At 41.2% G+C, this 17,111-nt stretch overlaps 1 protein-coding gene across 1 annotated transcript in view; it reads right to left on the bottom strand.

The window, feature by feature from the left end:
- LOC135465855 (inositol 1,4,5-trisphosphate receptor type 1-like) overlaps positions 1-15,846 on the bottom strand; it is a 115,158-nt gene extending 99,312 nt beyond the window's left edge. The window contains exon 1 of the mRNA XM_064743218.1: positions 15,742-15,846. Within this exon, the coding sequence (XP_064599288.1) occupies positions 15,742-15,801 (60 nt within the window). The 5' untranslated portion in view covers positions 15,802-15,846. The remainder of the gene's footprint in view (positions 1-15,741) is intronic.
- Between the last annotated feature and the right edge of the window lie 1,265 nt (positions 15,847-17,111).

The raw sequence follows: 17,111 nt of genomic DNA, 5'->3' as shown, positions 1-17,111 counted from the left end.
TAGAAAAATACGCGTAAAAGTTTAGATATGATGCAATTTTGCTTTAACTCTTACAAAGCATTTATTTATTTATTTGACAAATTATTTCACAGCTTAGTTAAGAATATTTCATTTATACGACGACCGTCAACATTAATGCGGGAGGAAACCTAGCCAAGCACGGAGGAACCCCATGGCCATATGAAGGTTGATGTAAAGATCTTCCCATCTACGATCGGAGAGGAAACGCAAAACATTGGTGCTAATTGGAATCTTGCCAGTCTCTATCTATGAAATCATACTAAGAGCAAGACTGTCCGTTTCAAATTTACCTTGACTCTTTTTTTCGTCATTTTGGCGCTGTATGGTGGTAAAACCTCTTATACAAAAACGTTGATCGACCAACAAATGGGTACGATGCCAAACATCAAATCACGTGGGTAGCCCGGATGTACTGGGTCAGTCGTAATATCACATTACAAAGTATAAATAGCAAGCATCATCGACACATAGATAAGAGCTCCGAGAATGCTGACAGTAAAGACGAAAATGTTGTTCGTTCCTCATCTCAGACTTGCAAAAACTATATCTCCAGCTTATCGGGGCGTGTCTGGTTATAAATTTTACGCAGATGGCTTCTGCAAGCCAGAGCGAGATATTAAAAAACAAAAAATGCATTTCAAATGCATTTTTATACAGCAGGATACCAAGCGAAACCATTCGGATAAGACCAGTTTAATTTCTCAATTGTGCGGCTGTTACTGATGCGCGAAAGGACAGTGGGTTGCCAAGGCAATACGTAAATGAATAGGAAATGAAATCCTTTCACGTACACATGAAAAACATCTAATTAACATTGACCTGTTATAAAGAAAGTGCTTCGAAGTCTTCTAAAACGAATGAAACACACATTTAATGACATTGCTTGTATGTGTTTAGGGAAAAAGGATATTTTTAACGCTTTGGTAAGCACAAATAACTTAACCCGAAACGGCAGTCTCTATAACCTTATAGAGACTGCCCTAACATCACTGACTCAAAGCTCTCTATGTGGATTAAAATTGATGACGACTTCTAACTTCCTCACATCCTTGAAAATCGATGGCGGTTGATCTCTTAATGGCATCCTGACATTCGTATGTGCCAATCGTTAATTATTTTGGAAGCTCCTGATCAATAATCGACAATATTAAAATCTACATCATGCAGAATAAAATTAGAGCAGCGACGAAAATGTGAGAGTTGGCAAATGGTTGGACGTACCCAGTGAAAGTTGGTAGAGCGTCCGCTTCGGAAGAGATAGATCCAGGGTCAATCCTGGGACTGATCATACCTGAGACCTTGAAGAGGAAGTTGTAACTTCCTCGCTAGGCGTTTAACGTTAAGGGGATAGTGCAAAGACTGGTTGACCCGTATCAGTATAATGACTCGAGCGGTTTACTTGCCTTCGGTATGTCAATAAAGGAGCGGTCCTGCAAAAAGGAGGCACATTACACGCACTCTAACGACTCCTTCGTCCTCATATCACTGAAAACAAAGTACGACGTTAAACCTCAGGCACCGACTCACTCATTCAGTGATGTCCGAGTTTATTTATTTATTTCATTTGGTTGGTGTTTTACGCTGTATACATCAATGGTGTCGGAAAGGCGCAAGGAATGCTCTAGACGTATATATTTAACCAGTATCAAAATCGTGTGCCATGATAATTAACTAAAATATGTATCTGACATGCGCCTTGGCTGTAGCTGTCGATATATATAATGTGGTGGTAAACCGATGAGTCCAGACGGCTTCTTTCATTCTCACATTATCGAAAATTAATGATTGCTTCTCTATTTCCAACATCACTGAAAACTGATAACGGCTTCTTCCTTTGCCAACATCACTGAAAACTGATGGCGGCTTCTCTCTTGGCCGGACATCACTGGAAACTGATGACAGCTTATCCCTTGGTCGACATCACTGAAAACTGATGACGGCTTCTCTCTTTCCAACATCACTGAAAACTGATGACAGCTTCTCTCTTGGCCGGACATCACTGGAAACTGATGACAGCTTATCCCTTGGTCGACATCACTGAAAACTGATGACGGCTTCTCTCTTTCCAACATCACTGGAAACTGATGACAGTTTATCCCTTGGTCGACATCACTGAAAACTGATGACGGCTTCTCTCTTTCCGACATCACTGGAAACTGATAACGGCTTCTCTCTTGGCCGGACATCACTGGAAACTGATGGCAGCTTATCCCTTGGTCGACATCACTGAAAACTGATGACGGCTTCTCTTTTCCCGACATCACTGAAAACTGATGACGGCTTCTCTCTTCCCGACATCACTGAAAACCGATGGCGACTTCTCTCTTGGTAGACATCTTTGAAAACTGAAGATGACTCTTCTCTTCCGGACATCACTGAAAACTGATGACGGCTTCTCTTTTTCCGACATCACTGAAAACTGATGACGGCTTCTCTCTTGGCCGACATCACTGAAAACTGATGACGGCTTCTCTCTTGGTAGACATCACTGAAAATTGATGGCAGCTTATCCCTTGGTCGACATCACTGAAAACTGATGACGGCTTATGTTATGACAATATCACAGAAAACTGATGGCAGCTTCTCTCTTCCCAACATCACTGAAAACTGATACCGGTGTCTCTTCTTCTGAAATCAATGAAGGTCGATGACGTCTCCTGTTGGCTTAATGCTATTGCATGGTTGGAAAGGAATGTTGGGCCTGAAGATTTTACACAAGGAAAATGCGAGCGTTTACAAGAAACAAAAACTTGTTAGTAATGAGTAATATTCCCTTCACCGCTTAGACCCAGTGGATTAGATATGAAGTGTATGTCCCCCCCCACCCCCCATAATGTTAGTTTCCCGTTAATGTAACAACTGAAGCACTAAACGTATACAGACACATGTCATAAAGTCAGTGGTTAATGTATTCTTGAGTACGGCGTAAAACACCACTCAAATAAATAAATAAATAAATAAATAAGCTCATTAATGTACACTCATAACGGTAACCCCCTGGTAAATGTTTGGAATCAGGCAGATACAGCTTTATAAGATTATTTTTTGTTTGCTGTCAACGACTCGTGCTCATGGTAGAAATGAACATGGTATGCCTTTAGTCAGCAGTTGCCCCTCCGTCTGTCATATATTCACTCTATTGCCGTTCGCTCAGGCGTAACGTTATTTAGCGTGTTACATGCTTGAGGCATCGAAAGTATACGTACTTGTTTGTGCATCTCTAACTATTTGTGCCGCTTTAACATACTGCTGTGTGCACATCAGTAAGCCACATTTTACTTACGCCTATAACCAGAGGGATAAAATGAATAAGCACGTGCTATAAATGAGTAATAAAGACATCTGTGAAGCTTTATACATTATGACATTCTGTCATTGCACAAGATAGCAAACTTCAAATATTTTCCTCACTCATCTCATCTGAAATATTTCACCAAATGGATTCAACAACCATTACCATTACAAATATATTTTAACGTGAAAATCTTCTTTGAAAAGGGAACTCCAGAGCAAAATTCTGCCGTAGCTTGTTGAAAGGTAGGCCTACTATACCGATACTACAAGAATGTTTACATTTAGGCCTACTCTCCATGTGCAGAGCACCATAGCCGTAAGTTTACTCAACCTCTGCTGAAAAGTCTGCACATCTCGCCTAAGATGACGTCAACATAGCTATTTAACATAATCCTGGCCGACCAATGGAAACGATTCTACTATCTCCTGGCGGGAATACGTAGACATTAAATGACAGTTTTACATGTGCAGACACCTATAGCTCTATATACGACAATCATACGATTCGAGGGCCATGCCAAAACAATGGCAAGGTTGTGTGGATTTCAAAGTATACTGTAGAATTTGATTAGCACAGCTGGTATCCTGAGGGAATAATCGTGTTGTGACAGCCCAATGGCGTGATTTAACGGCGGAGAGTAAGACTAAGGCGCTCCTGGACGCTTTCCACTTCGTCTTCCCTGACGTTGTTGTGGTAAAAGAAGAGGGCTATGCCTGCATGCCATGTTCTGTGAGATTAAATAATTTAGAAAAGCCTATATGGAAAGAGGAAACCTGCAAACGAGAGAGAGAGAGGGGGGGGGGATATTTACAAGGACATTAAAGAGCAGTGGGAAACGAACAAACAGCACTTCTTCGGTCGACATCTTACTTTTGCCAGTTCTTGCTTGATGATGAATATTAAAGAAGACACACCCCAACTTCAACCAATGAAAATTCGTAGTCTTTCGCGAAGGCTTTTTTCGCGTATGTATACGCATGTCCGCATGTATACGAATGTGATAGGCAGGTTAGGAGGGTCTGGTATAGAGAGACTAATTCAGACCATAACTTTACACGCAAAACCCCTATATGTCAACAAAATATGGGAGTCCGTCTGACGTCAACTCACTCGAGCCTACAGTCCGCCATTAAGGTCAAAATGATGACGTCACACTGGGGCTACTTTCAGCAGTACATTGTAATATTGCGTATAACCACAGTTCTCCAAAATGTTTTTTGTCTTCGGGTCACAAATACTGACACATCTTTCTTAACTTTAACTGGAGCGTTTTGACAGCATTGCTTTGCACTCGGGAATTTAGTAATGTACTCGTAGTCATCATTTGTGACGGCTAGACGTCATAGACTATTTTCATTTACCACCACGGGTGAATTTTACTATGGATTATTCTACAATAAAGCGATGGGTGAAAAAAAATAACGCTGGAAAACTACGTCAGATACGCTTCATCGTTGTCAGTATGGGGTACAACATGCAGAAGATAGATTTTCCCCTTCCCCTATGTTTATATATCTATTTAATTGATGTTTAACACCGTTTTAAAGAATGCTTCACTTATAACATGACTGTCAATTTTATGAATGGAGGAAACCGGAGTGTTACCGATATTTGGTATGTTAATGACGTACTTTCCCACGTGTAAATGACGCACAGACATACACACCATATGGGTGGAAGGCAAATGGGCGTTACCGAACATTAGACTGCATAAACCTTCAAACGAGCTTCGTTGACCGCTTAGTGTCACCAAGGCCACACCGGAGGGGGAGGGGGGCATCTCAGGTGCGTACATAATACTATAATTTTGACGAATGAGAAGAAGTCGACCATGAATTTCCCCATGTTTTCTCAGTAACATGTATTCAATCTTGAAAGACACTATATACAGTTAATAGATCACCTGACTTTCAGCCCAGGGCGATTTAGCTTCATGCCTGACCTCGCGCTTAAGGCAATCCTTTTAAAGCTGAAAACCGTTGATTTGGAAGAATGATTTCGTATTGCTATCCATCTTTTCGCCCTTAATAGGCAGAGAACTGTATGTTTCTTTCTTATATCGACAGGGCTAAGTAAAATCTCATCGTAGGAAGTATGGACAAGTACGCATGCCATCAAAGGGCAACTGAAATAAATATACTGCTTAAAACAGAAGACATCTAACAGTATTATAACTTTAGTCACTTAGGAAGAAGAAAGGGAACAGAGGCAACAATCTTTTTTTCTGAGGTGCTTGGTAACTCGATAAATCATATTTTAATCCAGAATTCTTACGAGGTCAAGGGATGTGCCATTTGAAAGCAACCGGAAGCACAATGTCGCGTCATTCGAACCTCACGCATGTGTGATTATCAAGCAAAACAAGACATAAGACGTCTGCGGAAGTGGCTGCCGTCTCAGGTTATATCTATAACACGTCCCTGATAGACTGAAATTGATAACATGGCGGCTCTTTCAAATTTTCTCAATCTGCACGATTTTGTTTTCTTTCGATTGCAATATTACTTCTGTAACAAATAAACTAAATAACTAAATAAATAAATACACAAAAAGTTATGCTATGATCTTTATATGTGGGATACTTTATGTTCTTTCTTTAAGCGACAACTTACAAATTATTCCATGACATACGACATGAATACTTATTAAATTTAAACGCCTATAAAACAGTCCTTGCGTCTTTCCGTCATCATCGATAACTTTTGATCGCCACGATATGGTTTCAATATTGCAGAAATGGCGTCATTCATTCAAATTTATTTGACTTTGGATACTCTCAATATCGAAAATCACTGACTCAAAGATTTTCTCACTCAGCTATGTAAGGGACAGCATCTTGTACATCAGTCTGACACAAACATGCAAAGGGGAATAACTTGTTTGAAGACAAACGGAACTGTATCAGCACTAGGCTGACAAAACTACTGCGGTACACAAAAGCCGTGAATGTGACACATTCCGTTATGTGACACATATTTATATAAAATTGGCGTGCCAAATTCATAGATAATACAAGATGACAAACTCTGTAGGTATCTCCGGAGGGATTTCCTCATCACTATCAATGTTATACACGATTTTTGTAAAAGCAGCAGTGAAATTCTGAGTGTTGAGATTGATTTTCTTTTTCGAGTACGGATTGTCCTAATTTAAAATCTTAGCTATTCATGTAACGGGAAAGAGGGGAACATCAGCACCATGAATGACTAAACGATCCGATCCTACTATATACCTACATCGTCACATTGCTACTCACTTCACTAAAATCGTTAGAATGTAATCACGTTGTACAATCAGTAGGCCTATCACTTTGTAGTGGCTTAATGTTGTTTTCGCCATTTTGGTTAGTGCATCACGATGCAATATTGTGTGCCTTGCAGGTTCAAATGCCACTCTATATAATTCTTATTCTACACTTCGGAATATTCTTGGCATTATATCCAACCAGAAAGCCATAGTCGGGTGTATTTCCAAACATTACACTGTGTATATGAGTGAGGGTGTCTGATTTGGGTTTAAGAGATTTGGGATATCCTATTTTGGCATCATGTAGGTTCAAATGTCACAGTGATTCTTATGCCACGCTTCGGAAGGCGTTTGACTCTGTATCTAACCAGAAAGCCACAATGTGATGCCTAATACCCAAATTTTGCCCAAGGCGTGGTGCTTGAGTGTGTTGTGCTTAAGTGTGTGTGTGGCGGGTGGGGGGGGGGGGGGGGGTAAGTTGCTGCTATTGAAGCCTTTACAGAAATAGTTTACTCCCCATGCTGTATTTTCATTATATGATAAATAAAGACTTTGAAATATTTCACTGTTTGTATAAATCAGACTGTCTCGTGAGGTTGTCGTGTTGGTTTGTTATTGTGTAGGTCCAGATGTCTCCGCAACTCTGATTCTACACATGGGAAATTCCTGGCATTTCATTTGACATGAAAACCACAGTCTGATAGACTATATCGAAATATAACACCGTTTGCATAAGACATACTGTCTCGTGAGGTTAGTCTGTTTTTGTCAGACATTTTACTGACAGTTCATTATCAGTTACATTAAATCACAACGGTGTCAGTTGTGGGTTGGATTAGATGACTGGGAGGATACAATGTATGTTCTTGACCGGTATATACTCTACCACATAAAGACTACACGGAACTCTTTTACACACAGTTGTGCCGGATATGTCCTGTAAAGCTTCGAGTAATGAATTCAGAGTCGTCACGTAAGTGTGCGGTAGATAACTGCAATTTCCTGTCAATCTACATGTGTAGGCCTAGATATATGTATGTGTAGTGGGGTTTTCACACCGTATTTCTTCAGTCAGTATGACGACGAGGAGTCATTAGGTGTGTGTACATATACTGTGTTTTCTTGTGACAGGAAGAGTCCAAGCCGCCAAAGTGCTGCCGTCACTGAAGTATCATGCCGAAGACACTAGACACGACACCCCACCCAGTCACATTACATACTGATACCGGGCCAACCAGTTCTGTTTCGTTGCTTTAATCATTCAGCGCTGATCGCCAAGGGCCCAGTACTTGATAATTAATTTAACGAATAAAAATGACCGTTTTAGCAAAGTCTATGAAACAAACCAGAACTGTTTTCACAATATATTCGCGCTTTCAAGACATACAAGGACATAACCGTTTTGAAATTCACAGTATTAATTTATTTACTGACAAACAAAATAAAAAAGTCAAATAAAACTCTGGATCCCAGTTCCTCAAATAGTTTCCTGAGTCATCATATACTATAACTATCCGAATTAATTTCATAATGCTCTTCATAACATTTATTTATATTTATTTATTTGATTGGTGTTTTACGCCATACTCAAGAATATTTCACTTATACGACGGCGGCCAGCATTATGGTGGGTGGAAACCGGGCACAGCCCGGGGGAAACTCACGACCATCCGCAGGTTGCTGGCAGACCTTCCCACTTACGGCCGGAGAGGAAGCCAGCATGAGCTGGACTTGAACTCACAGCGACCACATTGGTGAGAGGCTCCTGGGTCATTACGCTGCGCTAGCGCGCTAACCGACTGAGCCACGGGGGCCCCGCTCTTCATAACAAATATAGACATTTCTCATTGCAAACTCAAATATAATATATAATTTTCCTGCGCATGATCTCTTTCGTTTTGCTTCGGTTCATTACTCACCAGATTTGGAACTCGTTTTTTAAACACTTTGCTGAATGCTCGTAACGGATTGGTCAGTGGCGCCAATAGACGGCTCTTCAGCTTTGAAACACCTCTGTCACGCTGTGACCTGCGCTGTTTCCGCTTCCGGGTCATCTCAATTTTTTAATCAACAAGCTTCACGAAAAAACAATGGCGATCGGAAACAGAAGAAAGTTTCAACTAGATATGTGAAGTAATCCGTGCCCATCCACCATTGCACAGATTAAGTCCAGATGTATTGGGAGATCTTTTCCAATAGTCAGCACTAGACTGGGCCATCGTTACAACAATTGTTGAAAATGAAGGCCATTTCCAAAGACTTCCGGATTTATGCTCCCTCCAAAGGACAGTCATCCATACTGACCTTCACAATTCAAGAGAAACATACTACACCATATTCCTTTTGAAATGGTAATAAAGTTGCTCTCACCGCTTGTCGCCATATATACACGTGAACCGCGCGGGGATTTTATTCTGACGCACATGCGTTGTTTACGACCTTATTCCATTCTCTGATGGTCCAATTCCATTAAAATGTGTCCTGACGTGTGATTGGTCACCACGAAAATCACTGCCGCATCAGACGACAAGCTAACGTCCGACTACGATGGCGCTACTGGCATTAATAACATAATAGTTCCGCGGACGTGATGTTTGAAGAAGAGAAAATACCTGGAACAGAATTCTAGAGAACGATGGTGTCCCGCGGGAGTTTGGCAGTTCTGCTGAACAGTGTTTGCTCTGTTAACCACTAGCACTGGGAACAGATGCAACCTGGGGGGCGAGGCCATGGGATATTAAAACTGTACAGAAATACGTTAGGACAGCGAAACGCGGATTTACATCGCATTGCATTCTGGACACTGCGTCTGCCACGGATGTATAGTTCTTGAATTCTACTTTAGTCTGAGCGTCATTAATAAACACACAAGACATGAGGCAACACAACACGACTCTGTACTCAGCTCAATGACATTCCATTGACCTTCGATTGGAGTCGCATTAGCTCGCGCCAACGCTCATGTTACGGCAAGACTATATAGCGCTGACGCCGTACAGCACTACTGCTATAGAATTCCAGCATGTGTCTGTCGTTCATCATTTCTTCTCCCAACCTCTTTTGTGAGTAAGCCACGGCTCGAAAATGAAGCATGACAAGATTTGGAATGATTCTGGACCTAAAGAGCAGGCGTTAAATGTGACGTTTTTTCACTTTCGTTCTTTATCCCCTTGTCCCCTAATATTACATTTCTCGCTGTAAATCTAGTGGAACATCCTTTTTCGGGGTTAGAGCATCCGCTTTGACGTCCGCCTCTAGCTTGAAAAAACATAGGAGATCTAAAGCAAACTGTTACAAATGCCCTTGACAGAACTGTTCCATTAATGCTGACGGGCCGTGTATGGTGCTTAACGCCAAAGCCCTACAGCGATCGATTTGCTTGCTCATAATAGTTGACAATTAATTTATTTTTCTGTTTCATTTTCAACATATCAATAAACATTGATCCGCAATCGATTTACTCAAAGCTGACCGTGGCGATTACTGTTCGGTACAAGCCAGTAGGGTAACGGGGTACAATACACCACCTATAATACACCCACAAAACATATTAATATCCGTTCGTCAGGCACACAGGTATAAAAATAACAGGCTTATTTCAAATGCCATTTAAGCATCCTAGCTCTATAATATCCTGTGCATTTAGTGATTAAGCCTTAGCAATTCATCAGTGTCATGAACAGAACATGGAACGCTTAAATATCTTATCTATTTGCACCGTAGGCCTATACAAGTCCAGCCAGTCATTCGGCTGAAAATTTCGATCCAGTCAACAGCCAATCTCTGGATAAGGGGAGGTTACTGTGTTGATAATATTCGGAACGCTATTCCGGCTTCAGGACATACAAAATAAACTGGCTTCTTTGGAATTTCTGTTAACCGTTTGTCTTCTGGATTAACACCTGGGTAAGCCATGCACGTATGGAGACAATTAGCCCCTTAAAGCCCAGTTTTACGCAAGCTACAGTATGATAGATACATAGAGTACCCAAAATGCACTAGGCACGTGTATCATGCGATTTATCACAAACATATACAATACACGTGACACATGACAATTTATTTTTCTTACACACGTGTATCATGTGATTTATCATGAACATATGTAATACACGTGACAAATGGCACGTGACACACCTAATACTTTTTGAGATAAACATAATAAAAGACTACAGATTAAAGAGTGAAAACAGATCAGCGACGAAAGTGTGATAACAGGCAAATTATCGCATGTAACCGATGAAATTCGGCTTCCTGTCAATTTACTTCTTTTAAGATTTTATTCTAACTGTTCATGTAAACTCTAAACACCAAATGAACGCTCCATAGCATCCCTAGCTATGTGACAGACTTGTTCTTTTATTTCAACAGAACACTTTTGTTGGTGTAACGGATTAATGTGTTATACAAACAACAGGATATTTTGTAACACTGATGATCGTGGGTTTCCCCCGGGCTCTATTCGGTTTCCTCCCACCCTAATGCTATCCGCCGTAATATAAGTGAAACATTCTTGAGTACGGCGTAAAACACCAATCAAATAAATAAATATTTTGTAATAATAGAATCTATTCTAGCATCACTTAGAAACCATGATATTATGCTGAGGTTAATTAACATTACTTCTAGGAATGTAGGCTCCATTAAATTCAGTAAGCATGTGGATCAATAAAAAGCTAACTGTACGATCACGTCACCTACCGCGGCCATAACGAATTGTAACCTACTACTGATCGGCAATCACTCACGGACAAGATAAAAGAGTGTTAATAACAATCACGGCCGATGACCCTGGGGAGCAGGGCATTTAACCAAGCAGGCTCCTATCACGGCACAAGGACCACGCATGGGTACTAACCCAATAATGACTTATCTCTCCCGGGATACAGGCTTCATCCGGTTACAAATCAGTCCAGGCATATTTGCATGCCCCAAATTATGAAATGTAATTAATATTTTCTCAGTGTTGATTTTCGCTGATTTCCCTCTCCTCTTTGAAGTCAAGCGCATGTAATGCAATTTGTCATTCTCTGGGGACGTATAAGTTGGTACTTTTAAAGCATTTATACTAACAGTTAGGATGAAACCTTAAGTAAACTGACAAGAGGCCAGATTTCACCGGTTACGTGTCACCATTTGTCATTTATCACACTGCCCTCGCTGTTTTTGTTTCACTTTCTATGATGTGTTCAAGCGTATATAGAAAATTACTGTCGGAATTGTATACAGAATGACTTCAGATTGCTGAAGACTATAGTTACGATACGCATAAGCCAGCTGGAACACATTTTGTTTTCATGAGCACACGACAATGTTGACATGCCGAAAGGATTTGGCGCCAAGTTTCCCACATTCCTTGTAACGAACCTCGTACATTTTGGTATATTTGGGAATATTTACTCCCAACAGCGAAATGCCAAGGGAAAATCGGCATTAATCTTTGCGTGGTCAGTTCATTAGCGTTACCTGTATATTCATTCCGCAACACGTTCTCCGAGTGTTGGCGTGTGTGGCTTTAATGATGAGGTTTCTTGCCAAGGCTGTAATGGTCAGTGGTTCAGTGAAGTTGAACACAGCCCAATGCAGATGAGTTAATGATTGCCGTCACTTTAGCAAACCAACAAAGCCGACTGACCGAAATACAGAGGGGCCACTGCTAGCAGCACAACACGAACCTCTTCACGAGATTGAAAGTAGGCGCTCCATGAAACTTTATGCGATTGAAATAGTCAACAAAACAAGAATCTCATAGCACATGTGATACACAATATTAACCTAAGAATGACTGTGATAGCGGACACCACATGAATGTCACTGTGTGTCATAGCAGCTACTACATGAATGTCACTATGTGTGTGATAGCGGACACTACATAAATGTCACTATGTGTGTGATAGACGACACTACATGAATGTCACTATGTGTGTGATAGCGGACACTACATGAATGTCACTGTGTGTGTGATAGCGGACACTACATGAATGTCACTGTGTGTCTTAGCAGCTACTACATGAATGTCACTATGTGTGTGATAGCGGACACTACATGAATGTCACTGTGTGTGTGATAGCAGACACTACATGAATGTCACTGTGTGTCATAGCAGCTACTACATGAATGTCACTATGTGTGTGATAGCTGGCACTACATGAATATCACTATGTGTGTGATAGCAGACACTAGATGAATGTCACTATGTGTTTGACAGCGGACACTATATGAATGTCACTATGTGTGCGATAGCTGGCACTGCATAAATGTCACTATGTGTGTGATAGCGGACACTACATGAATGTCACTATGTGTGTGATAGCAGACACTACAAGAATGTCATCCCGTGTGTGATAGAGGAGACTACATGAATGTCATCCCGTGTGTCATAGCGGACACAACATGGATGTAACTGTGTGTGATAGCGGACACTACAAGAATGTCATCCCGTGTGTGATAGAGGAGACTACACGGATGTCACTGTATGTGATAGCGGACACTACATGAATGTCACTGTGTGAGATAGCGGACACTACATGAATGTCACTATGTGTGTGATAGAGGACACTACATGAATGTCACTATATGTGTGATAGCGGACACTACATGAATGTCATTATGTGTGTGATAGAGGAGACTACATGGATGTCACTGTGTGTGTGATAGAGGACACAACATGGATGTCACTGTGTGTGATAGCAGACACTACATAAATGTCACTGAATGTGATAGCGGACACTACAAGAATTTCATCCCGTGTGTGATAGCGGACACTACATGAATGTCAATATGTGTGTGATAGCGGACACTACATGAATGTCACCCCGTGTGTGATAGAGGAGACTACATGAATGTCACTATGTGTGTGATAGCGGATACAACATGGATGTAACGGTATGTGATAGCGGACACTACATGGTTGTCACTGTGCTTGTGATAGAGGACAATACATGAATGTCACTATGTGTGTGATAGCGGACACTACATGAATGTCAATATGTGTGTGATAGCGGACACAACATGGATGTAACTGTATGTGATAGCGGACACTACAAGAATGTCACTATGTGTGTGATAGCGGACACTACATGAATGTCACTGTGTGTGTGATAGCGGACACTACATGAATGTCACCCCGTGTGTGATAGAGGAGACTACATGAATGTCACTATGTGTGTGATAGCGGACACAACATGAATGTCACCTTTTTTGTGATAGCGGACACTACATGGATGTCACAAAGTGTGTGATAGAGGACACTACATGAATGTCACTATGTGTGTGATAGCGGACACTACATGAATGTCAATAAGTGTGTGATAGCGGACACAACATGGACGTCACAATGTGTGTTATAGCGGACACTGCATGAATGTCACTGTGTGTGTGATAGAGGAGACTACATGAATGTCACTATGTGTGTGATAGCGGACACAACATGGATGTAACTGTATGTGATAGCGGACACTACATGAATGTCACTATGTCTGTGATAGAGGACACTACATGAATGTCACTATGTGATACAGGACACAACATAAATGTCACTATATGTGTGACAGCGGACACAACATGAATGTCACTATGTGTGTGATAGAGGACACTACATGAATGTCACTATGTGTGTGATAGCGGACACTACATGAATGTCAATATGTGTGTGATAGCGGACACAACACGGATGTCACTGTATGTGATAGAGGACACTACATGAATGTCATCCCGTGTGTGATAGAGGAGACTACACGGATGTCACTGTATGTGATAGCGGACACTACATGAATGTCACTGTGTGTGTGATAGCGGACACTACATGAATGTCATTATGTGTGTGATAGCGGACACTACATGAATGTCACTATGTGTGTGATAGCGGACACTACATGAATGTCACTATGTGTGTGATAGAGGACACTACATGAATGTCACTATGTGTGTGATAGCGGACACTACATGAATGTCAATATGTGTGTGATAGCGGACACAACACGGATGTCACTGTATGTGATAGAGGACACTACATGAATGTCACTATGTGTGTGACAGCGGACACTACATGAATGTCATTATGTGTGTGATAGAGGACACTACATGAATGTCACTATGTGTGTGATAGCGGACACTACATGAATGTCACTGTGTCTGTGATAGCGGACACTACATGAATGTCACTATGTGGGTGATAGCGGACACAACACGGATGTCACTGTATGTGATAGAGGACACTACATGAATGTCACTATGTGTGTGACAGCGGACACTACATGAATGTCATTATGTGTGTGATAGAGGACACTACATGAATGTCACTATGTGTGTGATAGCGGACACTACATGAATGTCACTGTGTCTGTGATAGCGGACACTACATGAATGTCACTATGTGGGTGATAGCGGACACTACATGAATGTCACTATGTCTGTGATAGCGGACACAACACGGATGTCACTGCGTGTGAGGTAGAAGGCACATCATGAAAGCCACTGCGTGTGTGGTAGCAGGCACACCATGAGTGTCACTGTGTGTGTGATAGCGGACACTACATGAATGTCACTATGTGTGTGATAGCGGATACAACACGGGTGTCACTGCGTGTGTGTTAGCAGGCACACCATGAATGTCACTGTGTGTGTGCGATGAAGAGTGATGCCGCCGGGTTTGAGTCGAAATAAATGAATCTGGTCACAGTTAAATGCCTCTGTGCAACCAGTTGATGCCTGGCTTACAAAGCTGTCGCAACATTGCAAGAGTCGTATTTAAGCCCGTCTGTCTCCACGATGTTTTTAGGAAAGCAGACAAATAACTACTAATCTAAATTCCCACGAATTGACCACGATTTTAGGAATAAAAAAACACTCTTTAAACAGTTTAAAAACTTTTCGGGCGCATATAAGAACATTTTAGAACGATTACGAAGCAGTACGGATCTGACTACGGCTATCCACGACAGGCAAGTAAGTTCATGTCGCAGAAGATCCTTGTAAAAAAAATAAAAGGGTTTCAAATATATGACTCTGGCTTTACTATGATGACGCGTATCTTTGCTATAATATCATGGAGGTAAATAAAATCACATCTTTCGTCTCTTTTGTTATCTTACTTTATCGTTTTCATTCACCCGCTGTTGTTTTTTTTTCTTTTTTTTTTAAATATTGTTAACACTGACCACTGTCATTGAACCACCTACCTGTTCATTACTGTTCTGAGACTTGCCAGGAAAGGTGTTACTCCCCCTTCTGGACGCCATCGCCAGTTAGTTAGTTCGTTTCACTGTATTACACGCCAATTGTTGATCCGCCGACTGTCATGGCAAAGTCAGTCTTAGCCCGTTTCACGGTAAGTATGAACAGTTGACCTAAAGGGTAAACAGTTGTGAAGACAGAGCTCTATGTGGGCGAGCCAATCAGAAATCAGGGACCGAAGGCTCTCTGGTATTTCTGGCTGACCTCTTTCACGTCAGCGAGGTCACTATACAATCAAGTCTATATTCACTATATATAAACCAAAACCAGGTTTGCAAGAACCAACTTTTCTAAGGACACACAATACTTGCTTTACAAGCCAGTGCCTCTTTTATATCCTAGAAATTTTGTGTTTTCGTCCAGCAACCGCGAGTAAACCCGTCTCCATGAACTGTTAAAGAAAAGGTTGCAAATGCAGCCAAGTGTGTAGTTTTTTCCTCCTCGGCGGTATGGGCTATCTTTATGTTGTTGACAAGTCCGTCTAAAAGTAAAAAAAAAAGTAGCTCAGCTAGCTGCAGCAGACATTGCTAGACCACAATGACTCGACTGAAGGCCTAGCCTCATTTCATTAATGATGTTTGGTGAAGTTTATTTTATAAATGAAGACAGTCCTTTCTTTGTAACAGAGAAGGGCCTCGTTAATGGCATTAAGATATAACATCCACTTATCAGACATCACAAATCCACACATCCACTTATCACAAATTCTAGAGTTTGTCCGCACAAGGGTTCTCACAAAGAAACGCATCGGTAAGCCCATGCAAGTAAGGACAGCCAAGGAAGAAAACATAGGTTAGATTCATAGGTTGGAAGTATATATCTGATCTGAATCAAAACCGTGACAACAGCTAGTGTGCGATTTGATATTTGATACGTTTTAGTCCTGGGGTTAAATTCCGATATTTATATATACGCCGTTCAATGTGGGTATTTCTAGTGCTGTCGAACTCGAATTTTTAATAAATATATTTTTCGAGTTCGTTGGTTTCCAGCGGCTCTGTCCGGTTTAATCTCACCATAATGCTCCTCGTCGTACAAGTGAAATATTCTTGAGTACGGCGCAAAATAACGAATAAATAGGTAAATAAATACAGTAGAGACTCGTAGTTAAGCCTTGTTACGTTGTATACAGTACCTGGTATTACATCCTCCAAGCATTTTTTGCTACTTTTGTCTATTTAATTGGTGTTTTACGCCGAACTCCAAAATATTTCATTTTTGTGACGTCAAACAGCATTATAGTGGGAGAAAAGCCTCTACATTTCGCACATTGCCGGTAGTCCTTCCCACGCATGGCGGGAAAGGAAGCCACAGT

This window comes from Liolophura sinensis, chromosome 5 (genome assembly GCF_032854445.1).
Source record: "Liolophura sinensis isolate JHLJ2023 chromosome 5, CUHK_Ljap_v2, whole genome shotgun sequence".
Lineage (NCBI taxonomy): Eukaryota > Metazoa > Mollusca > Polyplacophora > Chitonida > Chitonidae > Liolophura > Liolophura sinensis.
The sequence above is the reverse complement of the archived record's forward strand: the minus strand, read 5'-3'. Positions and strand labels throughout refer to the sequence as shown.